This window comes from Mobula hypostoma, chromosome 7 (genome assembly GCF_963921235.1).
Source record: "Mobula hypostoma chromosome 7, sMobHyp1.1, whole genome shotgun sequence".
NCBI lineage: Eukaryota > Metazoa > Chordata > Chondrichthyes > Myliobatiformes > Myliobatidae > Mobula > Mobula hypostoma.
Genome location: NC_086103.1, coordinates 162,204,166 through 162,222,332, shown reverse-complemented (window position 1 = coordinate 162,222,332; position 18,167 = coordinate 162,204,166). Strand labels below are relative to the sequence as shown.

General features: G+C 38.8%; 1 protein-coding gene across 5 annotated transcripts in view; it reads left to right on the top strand.

Moving 5' to 3' along the window:
* The window catches only part of alg8 (ALG8 alpha-1,3-glucosyltransferase), a 31,050-nt gene that overhangs the window by 998 nt on the left and 11,885 nt on the right, over nucleotides 1-18,167 (top strand). Inside the window, exons 1-8 of one of the 5 annotated variants that reach the window (XM_063054457.1) lie at nucleotides 4,197-4,253; nucleotides 8,463-8,545; nucleotides 10,228-10,306; nucleotides 11,106-11,299; nucleotides 12,793-12,902; nucleotides 13,499-13,566; nucleotides 14,179-14,305; nucleotides 15,862-15,965. In XM_063054457.1, the coding sequence (XP_062910527.1) occupies nucleotides 8,508-8,545; nucleotides 10,228-10,306; nucleotides 11,106-11,299; nucleotides 12,793-12,902; nucleotides 13,499-13,566; nucleotides 14,179-14,305; nucleotides 15,862-15,965 (720 nt within the window). In that variant the 5' untranslated portion in view covers nucleotides 4,197-4,253; nucleotides 8,463-8,507. The other 4 variants (XM_063054455.1, XM_063054458.1, XM_063054459.1 and 1 more) reach the window with 4 other exon arrangements.

The window sequence follows — 18,167 nt, the reverse complement described above, 5'->3', positions numbered from 1 at the left end:
AAATAAATGTGCTAGGTTTTCTAAAATTGACTTATTCTACCTTAGGCCATGAACTTATCAATCACCCCTCCTATTGTTCCTTTAAAAAGCAACACAAAGACACTGCGGGAACTCAGCGAGTCTGACAGTGTGTACAGCAAGAACTGGATAGGTGTCGTTTCAGGTCAAGACCATTCACCTTGTCTAAAAGATGAGGTTTTTTTTGTTTCTCTGACTTTCTCCAGCAGCTTGTGAGTTGCTCCAGATTCCAGTATCTTCAAAGTTTAGAGTAAATTTATTATCAAAGTACATACAGTTGAAGTCAGAAGTTTACATACACCTTAGCCAAATACATTTAAACTCAGTTTTTCACAATTCCTGACATTAAATCCTAGAAAACATTCCCTGTCTTAGGTCAGTTAGGATCACTACTTTATTTTAAGAATGTGAAATGTCAGAATAATAGTAGAGAGAATGATTTATTTCAGCTCTTAATTTCTTTCATCACTTTTCCAGTGGGTCAGAAGTTTACATACACTTTGTTAGTATTTGGTAGCATTGCCTTTAAATTGTTTAACTTGGGTCAAACGTTTTGGGTAGCCTTCCACACGCTTCTCACAGTAAGTTGCTGGAATTTTGTTCCATTCCTCCAGACAGAACTGGTGTAACTGAGTCAGGTTTGTAGGCCTCCTTGCTCGCACACGCTTTTTCAGTTCTACCCACAAATTTTCTATTGGGTTGAGGTCAGGGCTTTGTGATGGCCACTCCAATACCTTGACTTTGTTGTCCTTGAGCAACTTTGCCACAACTTTGGAGGTATGCTTGGGGTTATTCTCCATTTGGAAGACCCATTTGCCTCTGAGCCTTAACTTCCTGGCTGATGTCTTGAGATGTTGCTTCAATAATATCCACATAATTTTCCCTCCTCATGATGCCATCTATTTTGTGAATGTACCAGTCCCTCCTGCAGCAAAGCACCCCCACAACATGATGCTGCCACCCCCATGCTTCACAGTTGAGATGGTGTTCTTCGGCTTGCAAGCCTCACCCTTTTTCCTCCAAACATAACGATGGTCATTATGGCCAAACAGTTCAATTTTTGTTTCATCAGACCAGAGAACATTTCTCCAAAAAGTAACATCTTTGTCCCCATGTGCACTTGCAAACTGTAGTCTGGCTTTTTTATGGCAGTTTTGGAGCAGTGGCTTCTTCCTTGCTGAGCAGCCTTTCAGGTTATGTCGATATAGGACTCGTTTTACTGTGGATATAGATACTTGTCTACCTCTTTCCTCCAGCATCTTCACAAGGTCCTTTGCTGTTGTTCTAGGATTGATTTGCACTTTTCGTGCCAAAGTACATTCATCTCTAGGAGACAGAATGCGTCTCCTTCCTGAGTGGTATAACGGCTGTGTGGTCCCATGGTGTTTATACTTGTGTACTATTGTTTGTACAGATGAATGTGGTACCTTCAGGTGTTTGGAAATTGCTCCCAAGGATGAACCAGACTTGACATTGTTTTCTGACCTCAATCTGGTAGAAAATTTGTGGGCAGAACTAAAAAAGCGTGTGCGAGCAAGGAGGCCTACAAACCTGACTCAGTTACACCAGTTCTGCCTAGAGGAATGGAACAGAATTCCAGCAACTTACTGTGAGAAGCTTGTGGAAGGTCAAGTGAAGTTGTCCCCTTTGTTTCAAGAGCCTGATGACTGAGGGGTAATAACTGTTCCTGAATCCTGAGGCTCCTGTAACTTCTTCCTGATGGCAGCAGCAAGAAGGATGATGGATGCTGCTTTCCTACGGTAATGCTCTGTGTGGATGTGCTCAATGGTGGGGAGGGATTTACCTGTGATGTACTGGGCTGCATCCACTACTTTTTGTAGAATTTTCCTTCCAAGGGTATTGGTATTTCCATACTGGGCAGTGATGCTGTCTGTCAATATACTCTCCACCACACATCTCTGCAAGTTTGTCAAAGTCTCTTCTGCCCCTATTTGGTCAAAGAGAAGGGTTTTCAATATCATTGTAGAAGAGAAAAACAGGCAGACACTGAGGAAGGGAATCAGAGCTCCAGAGCCTGTTGGCAGCAATTATTGAAAACAAGCACCTTGCCCATTCCATTTCTAAATTGCTCAATCTCCCACATTTATTTATTTATTGAGATGCAGCACGGAATAGACCCTTTCGTCCTTTCGAGCTGCGCTGCCCAGCAACCCCCGATTTAACCCTAGTCTTATAGTGAGACAATTTAAAATGACCAATTAACTGGTACGTCTTTGGATTGTGGGAGGAAGCCTGAGCGCCCAGAGGGAACCCACACAATCACAGGGAGAACATACAAACTCCTTACTGGCAATGGCATGAAATGAACCTGGGTTGCTGCTACTGTGAAGTGTTGTGCTAACCACTGCACTACTAAATAAGAACTCCATAACCAGCAAATTAATCACTGACTGCTTGCAAATCATCTCTTGTAATCATTAAAATGATATTACTTGAATCCTTTAATTGATATTCTTCATTCCACATACTATGTGACATTAGATTACCATCATAGTGTCAATTTTTGATTGGTCTACAACACACTGTGGACCACCTGTTCCTGCTCACGTTTACAAATACCTGAAGATCATAATGGACTGACTCTGCACAATGATGTATAATCTTGTTCGCTCCTGGGGAAAAAAAAGGTTTATTAATTAAGTGAAAACAACATGGAGATTCTGTACATCATAATACTTTTACCTATTGAAGCTTGGAAAGAAACGCTTGCATTTGTACTGAATATCAATGCTGGTTTTGCTAAGGAATCTACATTGTTATCTAGGCATATTTGACACAAATGATACCTTAGTTACTGCTAAACCATTTGCTAACAAAAATAATAAATTTATTTAAACTTATTGATAATATTGGTATTGGTTTATTAGTGTCACACGTATATGATACAGTGAAAAGCTTCTTTTGCGTACAATCAACACACAGTGCATTGAGGTGAGACAAAGTAAAACAATAACAGTGTATAAGAGTTACAGGGCAAGTGCAGGATCATAATGAGGTAGATTGTGAGGCCAGAGTGCAGGGATTAAAAGTATACAGCAATTGGTAATATACTGATACAAGAGTGTCCTGGTAATCTGTTGATAGAATTCAATCCCACCACAGCAAATTGTTGCAGATTATAAGCATCGACAACATATTTGCAATGCTGTATAGTATATCATAGTACCTATGATTCCATGAAAACTGCAGATAAAGATGGAACACTGAGCTTCTATATTGTAAGCTTCCCACTTTCTGATGTTTGCAGCTGGCAGGCATTAATACAAAGATATTTTTGGCATTTAGCAAATATCATAATCATCTAGTTAATCAGTTCTCACAGACAATTAAGGAAGAAACTATTTTAGCTAATATTTTAAACACTTCATACTGGGTGAAATAAATATTGGAATATATACTACGTGAACAGCTAATCATAGTGAAGTACTTTCACAGGTATCAAACCTGAAGAGAAAAAAAAATTCTTCCTTGATATGTGAAACATTTAGTAGAAGCTAAAATAAATATTGGTACTAACACACAAAAGCTGAAATATTTATTTTTTAAATTAAAAGAATAGATTTTAAAATATTTAACCAAAGGAATTGCAACTCACATAAAGATAAACGTACAAGACAGAGTTTGTAAAGCAATAATGTAATTGTACTTTAGGAGCAACACACAAAGTGCAGGCTGCGTGCCTGACCTTTAGCATCTGTATGTTGCTCCAGATTCCAGCATTTGCCGTCTCTTGAGTCTCAATTGGAATTCAGAAAAAAATATACAAAAATAAATCCAGAAAGTATGTTGCAATACTGCTGGGAAACCAGGAACGTATGGAAATCTTAGCTTCTGATGTGAACAGTGAGAATTTTTTAAACTCCAAATACTGGTCCATGACCATTTTGAACTTTATTTCAAACTGTCATTATTGCAACAAGCAACAGAAGCTGACTTTGTATTGCATTTATTTTTTAAAAAAACTAATGTAAAGCAAGCATTTTCTGAGGCAACAGTGGCAGAATAATGCAAATAGAAAAGTAACAGGCTTGCATCAACTGTGGATGATATAGCTAACATCGAGCTCAGGGAGACGCCCTACACTTGCTCTGCTCGCAGCAGTAGGTTTGAATAAAGTTGTGTGAAACAGCTATGGCGGCGTCCAGGATGAGAGGGTGGATGTTGCCGCTCGCCTTTGGCGTGACTCTCTTAAAGTGTCTGCTTATTCCTACTTAGTAAGAACTGCCTCTAGTCAGAGACTTTATCTGTACAGTGCGAGTTTGGATGGTTTACAGTATTACTTTCCGCTGTGAGCGCTGCAGTGTCAATTGTTCAGAATCAGGTTTAATTATCGCCGGTAGATGTCGTGAAATTTGCTGTCTTTGCGGCAGCAGTACAATGCAATACATAATAATAGGGAAAAAACCGTGAATTACAGTAAGTATATATATATTAAGTAGTTAAATTAAATAAGTAGTACAAAAATAAAAATATAAAGGTAGTACAGTTCATAGGTTCAATGTCCACTCAGAAATCGGATGGCAGAGGGGAAGAAGCTGTTGCTGAATGGCCGACAGGCTTCTGTACCTCCTTCCTGATGGTAGCAATTAGAACAATGCATGACCTGGGTAATGGGTGCCCTTAATATTTGGATGCCACTTTTTTAAGCCATCGGTCCTTGAAGATGTCCTGAATTCCTCGGAGGCCAGTGGCCCTGATGGAGCTAACTAAGTTTATAACTCTCTGCAGCTTATTTCGATCCTGTGCAGTAGTATCACCACTACTCCCCTCGACCCCCTCACCACCTCATACCAGATGGTGATGCAGCCGGTTAGAATGCCCTCCAAGGTGCATCTGTAGAAATGTGCAAATTACTTTGGTGACATACCAAATCTCACACTCCTATTGAAATACGGCCGCTGTCGTGCCTTCTGTGTAGCTGCATTTATATATGGGGTCCAGGATAGATCCCCAGAGATAACAACACCTAGGAACTTGGACTTGCCCACTCTTTCCACTTCTGACCCTGCTATGAGAACTGGTGTATGTTCCCCAACCTTACCCTTTCTAAGTCCACAACCAGTTCTTTAGTCCTACTGACACTGAGTGCAAGGTTGTTGCTGCGATACCTCAACTGGTATATCTCACTCCTGTATTCCCCCTCATCACCATCTGAAATTCTGCCAACAGTATTTGTATTGTCAGCAAATTTGAGCTGTGCCTGGCCTTACAGTCGTGGGTGTAGAGAGAGTAGAGCAGTGGGCTAAGCACATGTCCTAAGAGTTGTGCCAGTGTTGATTGTCAGTGAGGTGGAAATGTTACTTTCAGTCCGCCTAGATTGTGGTCTTCCAGTTGGGAAGTCAGGGATCCAGTTTCAGAAGGAGGTACAGAGGGCCAGGTTCTGGAGCTTTTCAATCAGAACTGTAGGAATGATTGTGTTAAATGCTGAGCTGTAGAAAATAAACAGCATCCTGACATAGGTATTTGTATTGTCCAGGTGATCCAAGGCTGCATGAAGAGCCAATGAGATTGTATCAGCTGTAGACCTATTGTGGCGATGGGCAAATTGCAGCGGGTCCAGGTCCTTGCTGAGACAGGAGTTATTTCTAGCCATAACCAACCTTTCAAAGCACTTCATCACAGTTAATGTCAGTGCTACTGGATGATAGTCATTAAAGCAGCTCACCCTGCTTTTCTTGGGCATAGGTATAGTTGTTGCCCTTTTGAAGCTGGTGAGAACTTCCAACTGTAGTATGAGAGATAGATAATGTCTTTGGACACTTTCACCAGTTGGTTGGCACGGGTTCATCCTCTGGAAAGACAGCCTGATATTGGTCACCAAGACGGAGATCACAGGGTCACCGGGTGCTGCAGAGATCCTCATAGCTGTAGTTTTATTCTGCCTTTCAAAGCGTGTATAAAAGGCACTGGGCTCATCTGGGAGTGAAGCATCACTGCCATTCACAATGTTAGATTCCGCTTTGTAGAAAGTAATGGCTGCAAACCCTGCCAGGGTTGACGTGCATCCGATTCCACCTCCAGCCTCATTTGGATGTGTTCCTTTGCTCTTGAGATAGCCCTCCGCAAGTCGCACCTGGTTTTCTTGTACAGACCTGGGTCACCAGACTTGAATGCCACAGATCTAGCCCTCAGCAGACTACAAAGCTCCTGGCTCATCCACGGCGTTAGATTTGGGTATGTACAATATGTTCTCGAAGGCACACACTCATCCACACAGATTTTAATGAATTCAATGTCAGCTATGGTGTAATCATTCAGACTCAATGAATCCCTGAATTTAGTCCAGGCCACCAATTCAAAGCAGGCCTGTAAGCGCTGCTGTGCTTCCCTTATCCATACTTTCTTGGTCCTCACTGCTGGTGCTGCAGTCTTCAGTCTCTGCCTATGCTCAGGGAGTAGTAGTATAGAAAGGTGATCAGACTTTCCAATGTGTGGGCGTGTGATAACACAGTAAGTGCTCTTGGTGGTGTAACAGTGGCCGGTGTGTTGGTTCCTCTGGTTCTACAAGTGGTTTGTGGGTAATAATTATTTAGAGACTTTTTCAAGCTGTCCTGGTTAAAATCTCCCAAACTGATAGGGAAGCCATCATGTCTGCTTATTATGTTGCTCAGTTCGTTTAGAGCCTGTTTCACGTTGGCTCGAGTTGGGATCTACACTGCTACCAAAAGGGTTGCTGAAATCTCCCGCAGCGAATGAAATGATCGACACTTAATCACGAGATGATCCAGGTTGTGTGAGCAGGACTGGGACAGCACTGCAGCATCTGTGATTGAGTGGTGTCACAACAACAACCTTGCACTTAATGGCAGTAGCACCAAGGAATTGATGTGGACTTGAGGGAACACACACCAGATTCATTGAGAGATCAGCAGTGGAAAGAGTGAGCAGTTTCAACTTCTTGGGTGTCAACATCTCTGAAGATCTATCCTGGGCCCAACATATTGATACAATTACAAAGAAGGCATTTCAGTGGCTATATTAGGAGTTTGAGGAGATTTAGTATATCACCAAAGACTCTAGCAAATTTCTACATGAGAATGTTCTAACTAGTTCCGTTACTGGTGTGGAGGGGCCACTGTACAGGGTCAGAAAAAGCTGCAGAAAGTTGCAGACCCTGCCAGCTCTGTAATGGGCACTCGCCTCCCCAGCATCGAGGACGTATTCGGAAGGTGATACTGTACCTCAAAAAGGCACATCCATCATTAAGAACCCCCAGGACATGACCTCTTCTTATTGCTACCATCAGGGAGGAGGTACAGAAGCCTGAAGCCACACACACTCAACGTTTTAGGAACAGCTTTTTCCCCCTCTGCCTTCACATTTCTAAACGGACAATGAACCAACCCATGAGCACTACCTCACTTATTTTGGCTCTCTTTTTGCACTACATATTTAATTTTACTTATTTTAATGCACTATTTATTTTAATGAATTACAAACATATATATGTATATTTCTTATAATATTTTATAGTTTTTTATGCATTGCACAGTACTGCTGCCACAAAGCAACGATATTCATGACGTATGCCAGCGATATCAAACCTAGTTGTGATTCAGCACAGTGCCGTGGACTGAAGAGTCTTTTCCGGTATCTTACTGGTCCCTATGCTAAGTCCTAACTAGATAAAGACCGATTTACATGTACTTCAGTCCAAGCTGGCTGATAAGCCCAGTGTTGGATCTGCAGACTCTGTCACTGATGAGGTAGAGGTGCTTAATGTGGTGGATCGGTAGTTTGTGGTGTTATGTTCCTTTTGCTGTTTACACTGAGTTTCAGTTTGTTCCCAATAAATGAAGCTGAAGTGGTTAATGCTATCCCAAAAATTATTTTTCCCTTTTTAAAAAGTCTTGGACTAGGTAGTTTCCCAATAAGGCATATTGCACTTTTTTTAAAGGAGGTTTTTGAACTCATCCGTAAAGATTTACCTCTGTCCACCAGTAATCTCTTGCTATACTGTTGAAAATAGACCTTCTGGTTTGTGTGTCTAGTATCAAATTGAAGTCTTCAATTCTGATGTTTTTGATTCAAGGTTCTTTCAGAAGTCAGGACAAAGACATAAAACTTGTTGCTTCATGATTGTTTTATTAAGCGCTAATAGAACGAAGAGAAATGGAAAAAGGCAGTAGCAGGAGAGCCTAGGGACAAAGAAGAAAGGAATGAGAAGTTGGTGGGTCAATGTGTTCAGCCCTTCATGTGCCACAGATAAGGAACATTCCATTCAGAGGTATAGATAAGAGTTAACCAATCAGATAGCTCTTTTTCAAATAATGAAATACCACGTAAGTTTTCAGAGACAGAACAATTGCATATACATACAGTGACCACTAGGAAACATTAAACAGATACCTGTATATAGGTAGTTATATAAAATACAAACAGGCTGCATTGGAAAATAACAATTATACGGTCTAATCCAACAGTAGTGACCACTTTTCTCTTGTATGCTGACGTAATGAAATTTTAAGATGTCATTCCTGGTTCTTTTTGGATTCAGCAGCAACAGGTATTTGTAAATGGAAGAGGCACTGTATATGTATTAAAGGTACTTTATTAAAGTTATATAGTAAAAGAGACAAAGCAATACTGCACAATTTACCATCGGAGCTGTCTACTCTGTCTCTGTCTCTCGCAGTAGCTCTCAGCACTAGTTATGGCCCAGCCTAGGGAGAAGATTCACCTTTTGCACAGAGATTGCCCCTTTTTTATATGCTTCAAAGCCCCTTTTTGTCTCTCGTGACCTTTGGCTTGGGCACGCACAACTTAGAAATAGAGACAGTAGGTTTGTAAGGAGGAAAACATTCTTCACCAGTATCTAATCTGAATGATGTGGAAACCATTGGTTTATAAGGGGGAAAGCAGGCCATTACCACATTCTAAGCTGATTCCATTTTGTCTTATGAACTTCCATTTTGTGCTACACATTTTAGCATGCACCAACAAGGAATCAAATTTAACTCTTTCCTTCCAGCTACTGTGACATGGAGTACCTACATTAGGCACCTCAGAGAAATGGAGGCATAACACTAATGCTTTCTCTGTAAGACCTCCAGATTCTCTGACATTGTGGGCAATCCAATGTCCATCCTCTCCCACTGCATTGAGGCCCCACCTCGACTAACGTGAATTCACATACCGAATACCTGACCCTGAAACAGACAACTCTGTCACAGCAAGAAATTACTCCATGGACAGAGGAAAGGATTCTTTCTCAGAGTTCCTTGAGTGTAATATCATCACTATGCTGTGGGCATCCATCCATTCAAAATGGGGAACTTGGATGGTAGTAAAAACTTCAAGTCCATTTACTAATATTGTACAAAAGCTTGGCATCTCTCAAAGTACACATCTTTATGTCTTGTTAGATCCTCCTTCCCCACCTAGAGTCTGCCGGTCCCAGAGTGACATTACCCGTCATCTCAGAACCCATAAAATTAGAACAAAAGCAAGTTTTCCTCAATTTCAAGAGTCTACATTAGAATATAAGACATAGGAGCAGAATTTGGCTATTTGGCCCATCGTCTCTGCTCTGCTATTCCATCTTGGCTGATTTATTAGCCCTCTCAACCCTGTTCTCCTGCCTTCTCCCCATAACCTTGGACACCCTTACTAATCAAGAACCTATCAACCTGTATTTAAATATAGCCAATGACTTGGCCTCTACAGCTTTCTGTGGCAATGAATTCCACAGATTCACCACCCTCTAGTCTAAAGAAATTTCTCCCCATCTCTGTTCCAAAGGGACATCCTGTTTGAAGCTGTGCTCTCCTGTTTTGGAGAGTCTTAGACTCCCCACTGTAGGAAACATCCTCCTCTTGTCTACGTTAGAGAAAGAAATGGCTATGTTTACCCAGCATATTATTATGGTGGAATGAAAGGTTGTACATTTCAAGCAAAATTAGCAATTCTCATTCCTAGACGAGTAAAACTACCATTGTACTTCATGTTTATGAAATACAGAGATACTAAAATGAAAATTTAGTTATGTTGTTTTCACAATGACTCTGAATATTGTTATATTTTAGCATTTACATTACATGTAATTGATACTTAGGCTTCCTACAGCAAAATGTCTGACCATGAAATGAGAACTAATTATATGCATTTATGATTTCCACTGTCTTATTCAGCAAATATACATTATTCATCTGGTTCCATGAAATACTTAATTATTTATTTCACTTATAGTCATTCAACAGACTTTGAGGTCCACAGAAACTGGCTGGCCATTACTTACAGTTTACCTGTCTCACAGTGGTATTATGAAGTAAGTCTTGATGTTTTAAAGATAGCTCTCCTAATGTGTAAAGATTGAAAGAGACTTATGTTAATTAACAATGCGATTATTCCTAGTATAACCATTTAGCTATGAGTTGTAAGGCCCATTGGTATGTTTTGTTAGATGCATTCTGAAGAACTCAGTCCAGTTCAGCATGTATTTTCTAAATAATAAATTCCAAAAGCGAAGCCATTTTGTGTGAAACTTTTAGTTCCATATGTGCTTTTTGTTGGTTTTATCATCTGCCCTCAGCTCTGCAATCACAGTTTAACTTAATGAATTACATAAAATTATAATCTTACCTCACTTAGTCACTTCTCTTCCAGAAGATAATACTTCTTTAATTTCTACTTTTTTACAAGCTTACTAATTATTTCTTTATAATTTTGTCCTCTAATGCAAGGGATCAGCCTGCTCCTCTTTTGTTCTACTTTTGATAAGATAAGGTTGGATTTGTGCCTGTATAATTAATCTGGGCATTATATACAAGGTATATTTAGAGTAAAACTGGACAATTTCAATTGTTGACTAAGTAAATCCAAATTTCTTGTTTATTGTACATCTTAATATGATGTAAAATATTCATTTTACCAAGTCCAACAAATGCTGCGTGCCTCATGATAGTTATATGAATTCAGTAAATGTTGTATCTCAGTTCATATAAAATGTTTCATGCTTTATGACAATTGCAATTTATTGGGTAAAGTATAACATGTTCTATTTTCTCCATTTCTCTCCCAATTCCTCATCATTCGTTCACCCCTCCCTCCTTACTCCCAAAATGCAGGTGACCTCAGAATGGACATTGGATTATCCACCATTTTTTGCATGGTTTGAATACCTCCTCTCCTTCATTGCTCAATTTTTCGATAAGGAAATGCTGGTTGTCCAGAACCTTAATTATGCCAGCAATGCAACTATACTGTTTCAGCGACTTTCAGTGATCACCATGGATATAGTATTCATTTATGGAGTAATAGAGTATGTCTTAAAATTGCCTTTATACTTATTTTAAAATTTCATTCTGTCATTTATTAGAGACTTAGAGTTGCACAATACAGAAACTGGCCCTTCAGCCATTCATGTCTATACTGACCTATTTGACCATCTGTACTAATCCCATTTCCTTGCATTAGGACCATATCCTACTATGCCTTGCCTATTTAAGTGTTTTCTAAATGCCTCTTAAATGTAGTAACTGAATCTTATTCCACTATCTCCTCTGGCAGGACATTTCAAATATCAACCACTCTCTGAGTATGCTAAAAAAAATCAATCATAAAATCTCCTTTTAATTTCCTAGCTCTCACCTTAAAACTAAGCCCTCTTGTTTTTGATACTACTTACCAGGGGAAAAGGAATTTGACTATGTACCCTACCAATGCCTATTATAATACTGTGTACTTCTATCAGGTCACTTTGCAACACCTAGGGTAAAGAAGCCCGCCCTAAGCTGTCTCTCCCCATAACTAAAGTCCTCCATTCCAGGTAAATCTCCACTTCACTCTCTCTCCAGCACACCCACAGTGGTGACATGAATGGCCTAACCCACTTGTAAAGATGCAACATAACATCCCAATTATGACATTCTGTGCCTTAAACTCTATATGCCATATCTCACTTCTGTTGCCACTTTCAGGGAACTATTGACTTGGATCCCCTAGGTCTCCCTGGTCATGCATCATTTACTGTATATGTTTTATCCCTAATTATTTTTTCCAAAATCTGTAACCTTGTATTTGTTGGGATTAAGTGCCACCTACCAACACTCTGCCACACTCTTCAACTCATGAGCCGTGTGGAAAGTATTTGAAAAATATCCTGCTTTGGAATTGAGTCATCACTGAACGTTATTCAGTTTTAACAAAATACAGATTCTATTTCTCTTCTGGAGGTGCAGGTTTGTGATTTTTGGCAATGTTCTGTTAAAGTGCCCAAATTATCATTCCTCAGCCTTAGTCTGTTTAACTACAGAAGCTCAATTGTGATATCCCTGATTTTCACATGTGCACTTTCCACAGGGATAACTGCTCTGATTTAACTTTTCTCTGCTTTTCCACTCTAATATGACTGAAGCGCAGACATGCATGGATTTGAAATTTTTGAAGCCTTTTTGCTGAACTGTGCATTATCTGCGAAGCCACTGGAGCAGCACTGTTTTAATTGCTGATAGGCAAGACAGCTCAGTAAGCAGCGTAAATGTCCAACTTATAGTTCAGAAAGAGTACCTATTATTCCTACTTATTTATTAGCCTTGGTTCGGACAATTCAGTCTATACTGGGTTAGGGCATTTAAAAGGAACAGCTAGTAAAAGACGATCATGATTCTTATTGTCCAGTTGATAGAAAGCAACATTCCTCAGGAAAATGAAACACGTTTTGTCAAGCAACTATGCTGTCTAGTTGCCAGGTACTATCTAGTTCAAAGGTAAAAAGAACATAATCAAGATTTACATATTTTTTGTCTGTTAAAGGTGTTGTAAGAACATAAATAGAACAAAGGAACCAAAGGAAATACTGGAGAAGCCAGATTTCATACTTGCAGTGCTGTTACTTTGGAACTTTGGGTTACTGCTTATTGATCGTATCCTTATATTATAAAATCCATCTTTTAAAACAAACAAGCTGTGCAGGCAAGATTTTTATCTTGTTGATGTTTCAAAATGTTCCGGACTTTCTGAGGTTTCCTGCATCACAGTACTACCACAAAGTAAGGAACTGGCAAAGCTCTGTCCCAGCTGCTGAAGCAAAGCAAATGACAGAATGCCACAGATACGTAAAATCTGTAACAGACACTTCACCAATTCACTAAAACTTGGGTTCTTAAATGTGGATATTTATTATGAATATCTCAATAACATGTTGTCTTTTAAAATATGTATTTTGACTGTTAGCTTTGTTATGGTTTCCTGGAATGGTGGGATGTTGCAAATTGCCCAAAATTTCAAATACTACTGAGTGTCTGAGTAGAAATTATGTGGAATGTTAATATTCACTGTTATTACAGCTGAAAAGAGGTTTACCTGCAAAGCTGGGAGCAGATTTAGATGGTGAAGACCATGGGGAAAATTGAGAAAGAGAAAAAATGTTTTTATCTTTAAAAGAAATGCATGCATTTCTCTTTTTGTTAGCTCTTTTACGAACACACATATAATGTATTATTTCTTAATTCAAACCTAGATATTCATTTTCAATACAATGGATTCTTATTTGGCTTGTTGCTTCTTTCCATTGCGAGGATGTTTCAGGTAATTTAGGAAACACAGTATAATCACTTGTTAGCGATGACATGTGTCAGCTGACAGCCCCTCTATTTCTGAATGACAAAGCCCACTTCAGACCCCTGATTAAGGCTGGAAATTCAATGCAACCCTGAGGGGTGCAACATATGATGCTGCAGTTTTTTTTGGAAGTGACATTAAATCAGAATGTTCTCAACATTTTCAAGTGGATGTTAAAGATCCCAGAACATTATTCCAAAGGATAGCGGACAGTTATCCTAATCAATATTCATATCTCATCCCAAAGTACTTCCATCTCAATCAACATTACAAAATCAAAAATCTGATCATTAACATATTGCTGCTTGTTCTGGACAAATTGGCTACTCCACTTCCTTTACTAAAGTAGAAACTACATTTAAAAAGTACATCACTGGCTCTAAACCAATTGGGCATTTTGTCAAGAGTAGTAAACAATTCAAGATCTGAAAAATGAAGTTAATTTAAACAATTGAATATTAATCCCATTCAATTGGTGTCCATTGCACTATCAATTTCTTTATTATGACCCTTGGTAATTTTAGAAATGGAAAAAAAATCGCAGAAATGAAACACTTGAAATATTTGATCTGATTACAGGGAAGACATCTGGAAAGTGCTTTACTGTTTGCAGTCCTGATGAACTTTAAGCATATTTTTCTTTATGTGGCACCTGCTTATGGTATATATCTGCTACGTTCATACTGCTTCACTAAGAGTAAACAAGGTACTGAGCTCATTTTTCCAACAGATTAAGGTTAAGATACGAGTTAGTGTGATTTGTTATTTGATTTTCAGTTGTAAATAAAAAGCAGGGACAAATTATCGACATTTGTCTCAGATGTTTCTCTTGGTGATGGGGGAAAGATAAAAGCTGTATATGCATTCTTTGCAGCTTAATCATATGAAAATTACAGATGTGGAAAGACATAATAATTTACCGATTCACATCAGTATTTTCAGTCTTAATGTTTTCCAAGGGCTTTTCAATACAACTGAGCAACTTGGTAGGCCACATTTATGCTCTTTCCCTCATAAAGTGAAATTTTAACCTATGAACCACTTTTATACCCTACACTGTGGATCAGCTGCTGTTGTTTGTTTCCACTTCATAGGGAGATAACAATCAAAAGAAATTAATACAGAAATTACTGCTCATACTTTTTTCTCACACTGATCTAATTCTCCCTAAAAGGTTGATTGCTGCAACTTCAACTAGTCACTTAGTTTTATAATAAAATATTCTTTCTTTTTTCCTAATTCCAAGTTATTCCTTCTTTATAAACTTACTGACCAATTATCCTGTTGTAACAAAGCTCTTCAGAAGTTAGCATAAACATGAGAAAGTCTGCAGATGCTGGACATCCAGAGCAACAGGCACAAGATGCTGGAGGAACTCAGCAGGTCAGGCAGCATCTATGGAAGTGAATAGATATTCAACATTTTGGGTTGAGACTCTGCTTCAGGATTGAGAAGGAAGGGGAAACATGCCAGAATAAGAAGGAAGGGGAAAGATGCCAGAATAAAAAGGAAGGGAGAGGGGAAGGAGGCTAGCTGAAAGGTAATAGGTGAAGCCAGGTGGGTGGCCGAAGAAGGAATCTGATAGGTTAGGAATTCTCACCTGCCTGTTGTTTTCCCCAGGGTCCCCTCCTCCTTCCCTTTCTCCAATGAACCACTCTCCTCTCCTATCAGATTCCTTCTTCTCTAGCCCTTGACCTTTCCCCTCCACCTGGCTTCACCTATCACGTTTCAGCATTTTGAAATGGCATCTTCTTCCTTTCTTCTCAGTCCTGAAGAAGGCTCTCGGCCCGAAACATCGACTATTTACTCATTTCCATAGATGCTGTCTGACTTGCTGAGTTCCTCCAGCATTTTGTGTCCGTTGCTCAAAAGTTTATTGCAATAAATTAGTATTGTTAATTCTAATATTAGGATTAAGAAAAATATTGGGATTTGTTTTGCTAGCCTCTTAAGACTTCTATATTGTTAAAGGTTAGTATATTTTGATTATTGCCAGCACCCTGAAATGCAGTTTTGGTAACTGATTCAAATTGACTACGTGCTTTTACGTAAGAAATAATTATTTAAAAATCCTTTCAAAGAAAAAATGAAGAGAATGAATGATGCATTTTAGAATTATTTGAATGTTCTAAAGGAGAATTGGTAGTAAATATTCTTGGAGCTTTAAAATGCTGCACATTATTTAATTTTGTCTCTGCCTTCTAATGTTTTAATTTCATAAATTTGTAGATTGTTATTTTTTTCCTTGTGTTTACTTTTAAGATGGATCAATCCAGTGGAGGAGTTTCAGCTTTTCCCGTCTTTTTGCCTTGGGATTTATAGTCTGTTCTGTCTTTGTTGCTTCATTTGGACCCTTTGTTGCCATGGTAAAGATAAGTTTGATAAATGAATTTAAAGCATTGTACTCTGTACTTGGAGGTAATGTACGTGAGCACAGATTTGTTCATGTAGAGTCTGAATGTGCAGTTCTGTTGCAATGCCATGAGACTATGGTATCAACTTAATATCATAGGATGTAATGGGTAGGTTTTTCACACAGAGAATAGTGGATATGTGGAACGTGCTGCCCGGGTTGCTGGTAGAGGCAGATACATTAGGACATTTAAGAAACTTAAATGATATAAATTGGATGATATAAAAATGGAGGGCAATGTAGAAGAGAAAGGTCAGATTGATCTTAGAGTAGGTGAAAAGTTTGGCACAACATTGTGGACCAAAGAGTCTGTACTGTGCTGTAATGTTCTATGTTTGTAATTATTTTGGATCTGGAGCAATTCAAATGGCTGCTGAAAATTTGCAGGAGGAGGCACCTACATAATTAAATGGCTGGATACAAGCACAAATGTTAAAGAGTGTATAAAAGATTAATTACCATAAGTAGTGAAATTAACCATTTACAGTGTGAAAAGGACACAAGCAGGTGGCTTTATCCAGGATACAGTCTACAAAGGAGATGGTGCATTATACGCAGAAAGGAAAAGCAGCCATTTGCAGCCATGTACGATATCCACTAGGTTTAGGAATAAAGATGGATGAATATACCCATATCAAGCAAGGTAAGATTACTTAACAGAATTGTATGGAAATTGATGTTCCAGAGCAATTCACCTTAAAGAGTTTCATTTCAACCAGTTCCACATTTACTGAAAGCGTGTGCCAACCCCATGTATGTCTTTACTGTTCGTCCACACTACACGTTAAGAGAAACCACATTTTAATTCCAAATTATAGTTGAAAGTTTTCACTTACTAACATTGTTAAACTGTACCTTTCCTGATGTGAATTAAACTTCCTAACTGATCATTGTAATCCGTTATAATGGTAAAAGTGCTATTTACACCCAGCAGTAATGTATGTGACATTGTTTTAACAAGTCATACTCAGTGGTGTTTGAAGATGATGGATCTGAATGATCTTTTTAAATAGTGGATGTTATTGATTTGGAAGTACAGCCAAAAAAAGTTAGATCTTACTGTAATGCCTTCAGTCAATGCCACATTTTCCAGTCACAATTTAGCACCTAGAAGTAAAGCAGTCAACTAACTGGCTTTGTCCTGTGTGATGCTGGGGTTCTAGAGTGGTATTATACCTGCAACTATTTTGCAAGTTTAAAAAAGTTATCTTTCTCATTGGCTTATGACCTTTGGAGATGCTAGAACAGTGGCTGTGGAATACCAAGGCTCTGGGTTCTTAGAGTCATAGAACATTACAGCATAGAAACAGGCCCTTGGGCCCATCTAGTCTATGCCAAACTACTATTCTTGTTCTTGCAGCCATGACATTCTTATGACTAGTCCGTCTACATTTCTAATCAATGGCAACTCCACACCAAATAGTATTATAAAATTTATTTAAAGGAACAGAAATTTTACTTTATGTTGATAAAATGGAGAAGCTGAAGTTCTCCTTGCAATAGGGGAAGTTGAAAGGTGGGCTGATAGAAGTATTTAAAATCACGAAGGGTCCATTTGCATAGGTACTAGCAGAAGAGTCAAAAAGCAGTGGAGATGTAATGTAAGTCCATCGGCAAGCAAACCAGTGATGAACATTTGTTTTTACATTAGGAGTGGTTAGGATCTGGAATGCCCTGCTGGATTTGGTGGAGGCAGATTCATTAGTAGTGTTCAAATGGCTATGCACAAAGGCCAGGGGAGGAGGACTAGCTGTTTTAGACTAAGTGACTTCTATGATACAACCTTTCCCTGAAAGGTTATTTTGATGGAGATGTTCATTGCTTGCAATATAAATGGACTTCTAATATCCTATCTATAATGATTTCTTCAATGCCAGCTATATCTCTCCAAACCCTGATTATAGCTCTGAGTATCTGATTCATCATGCACTAATGTCAGATCTTGAATTTTCCACATTGTCAGTATATGTCAGAATTAGATATCCCATTACTGGGACGTAACTAATAGGCTATTTTTACCTTCTGCAATAAATTGTTTTTTGGATTTTATTTTCTTTGGGATTGGTGTAAACAATGCCTTTCAAATATTTTAATAAGTAACTTTTAATATGGAGTTTGTTGGAAATATTATGTTGGAAAATAAGTTTGAATTATG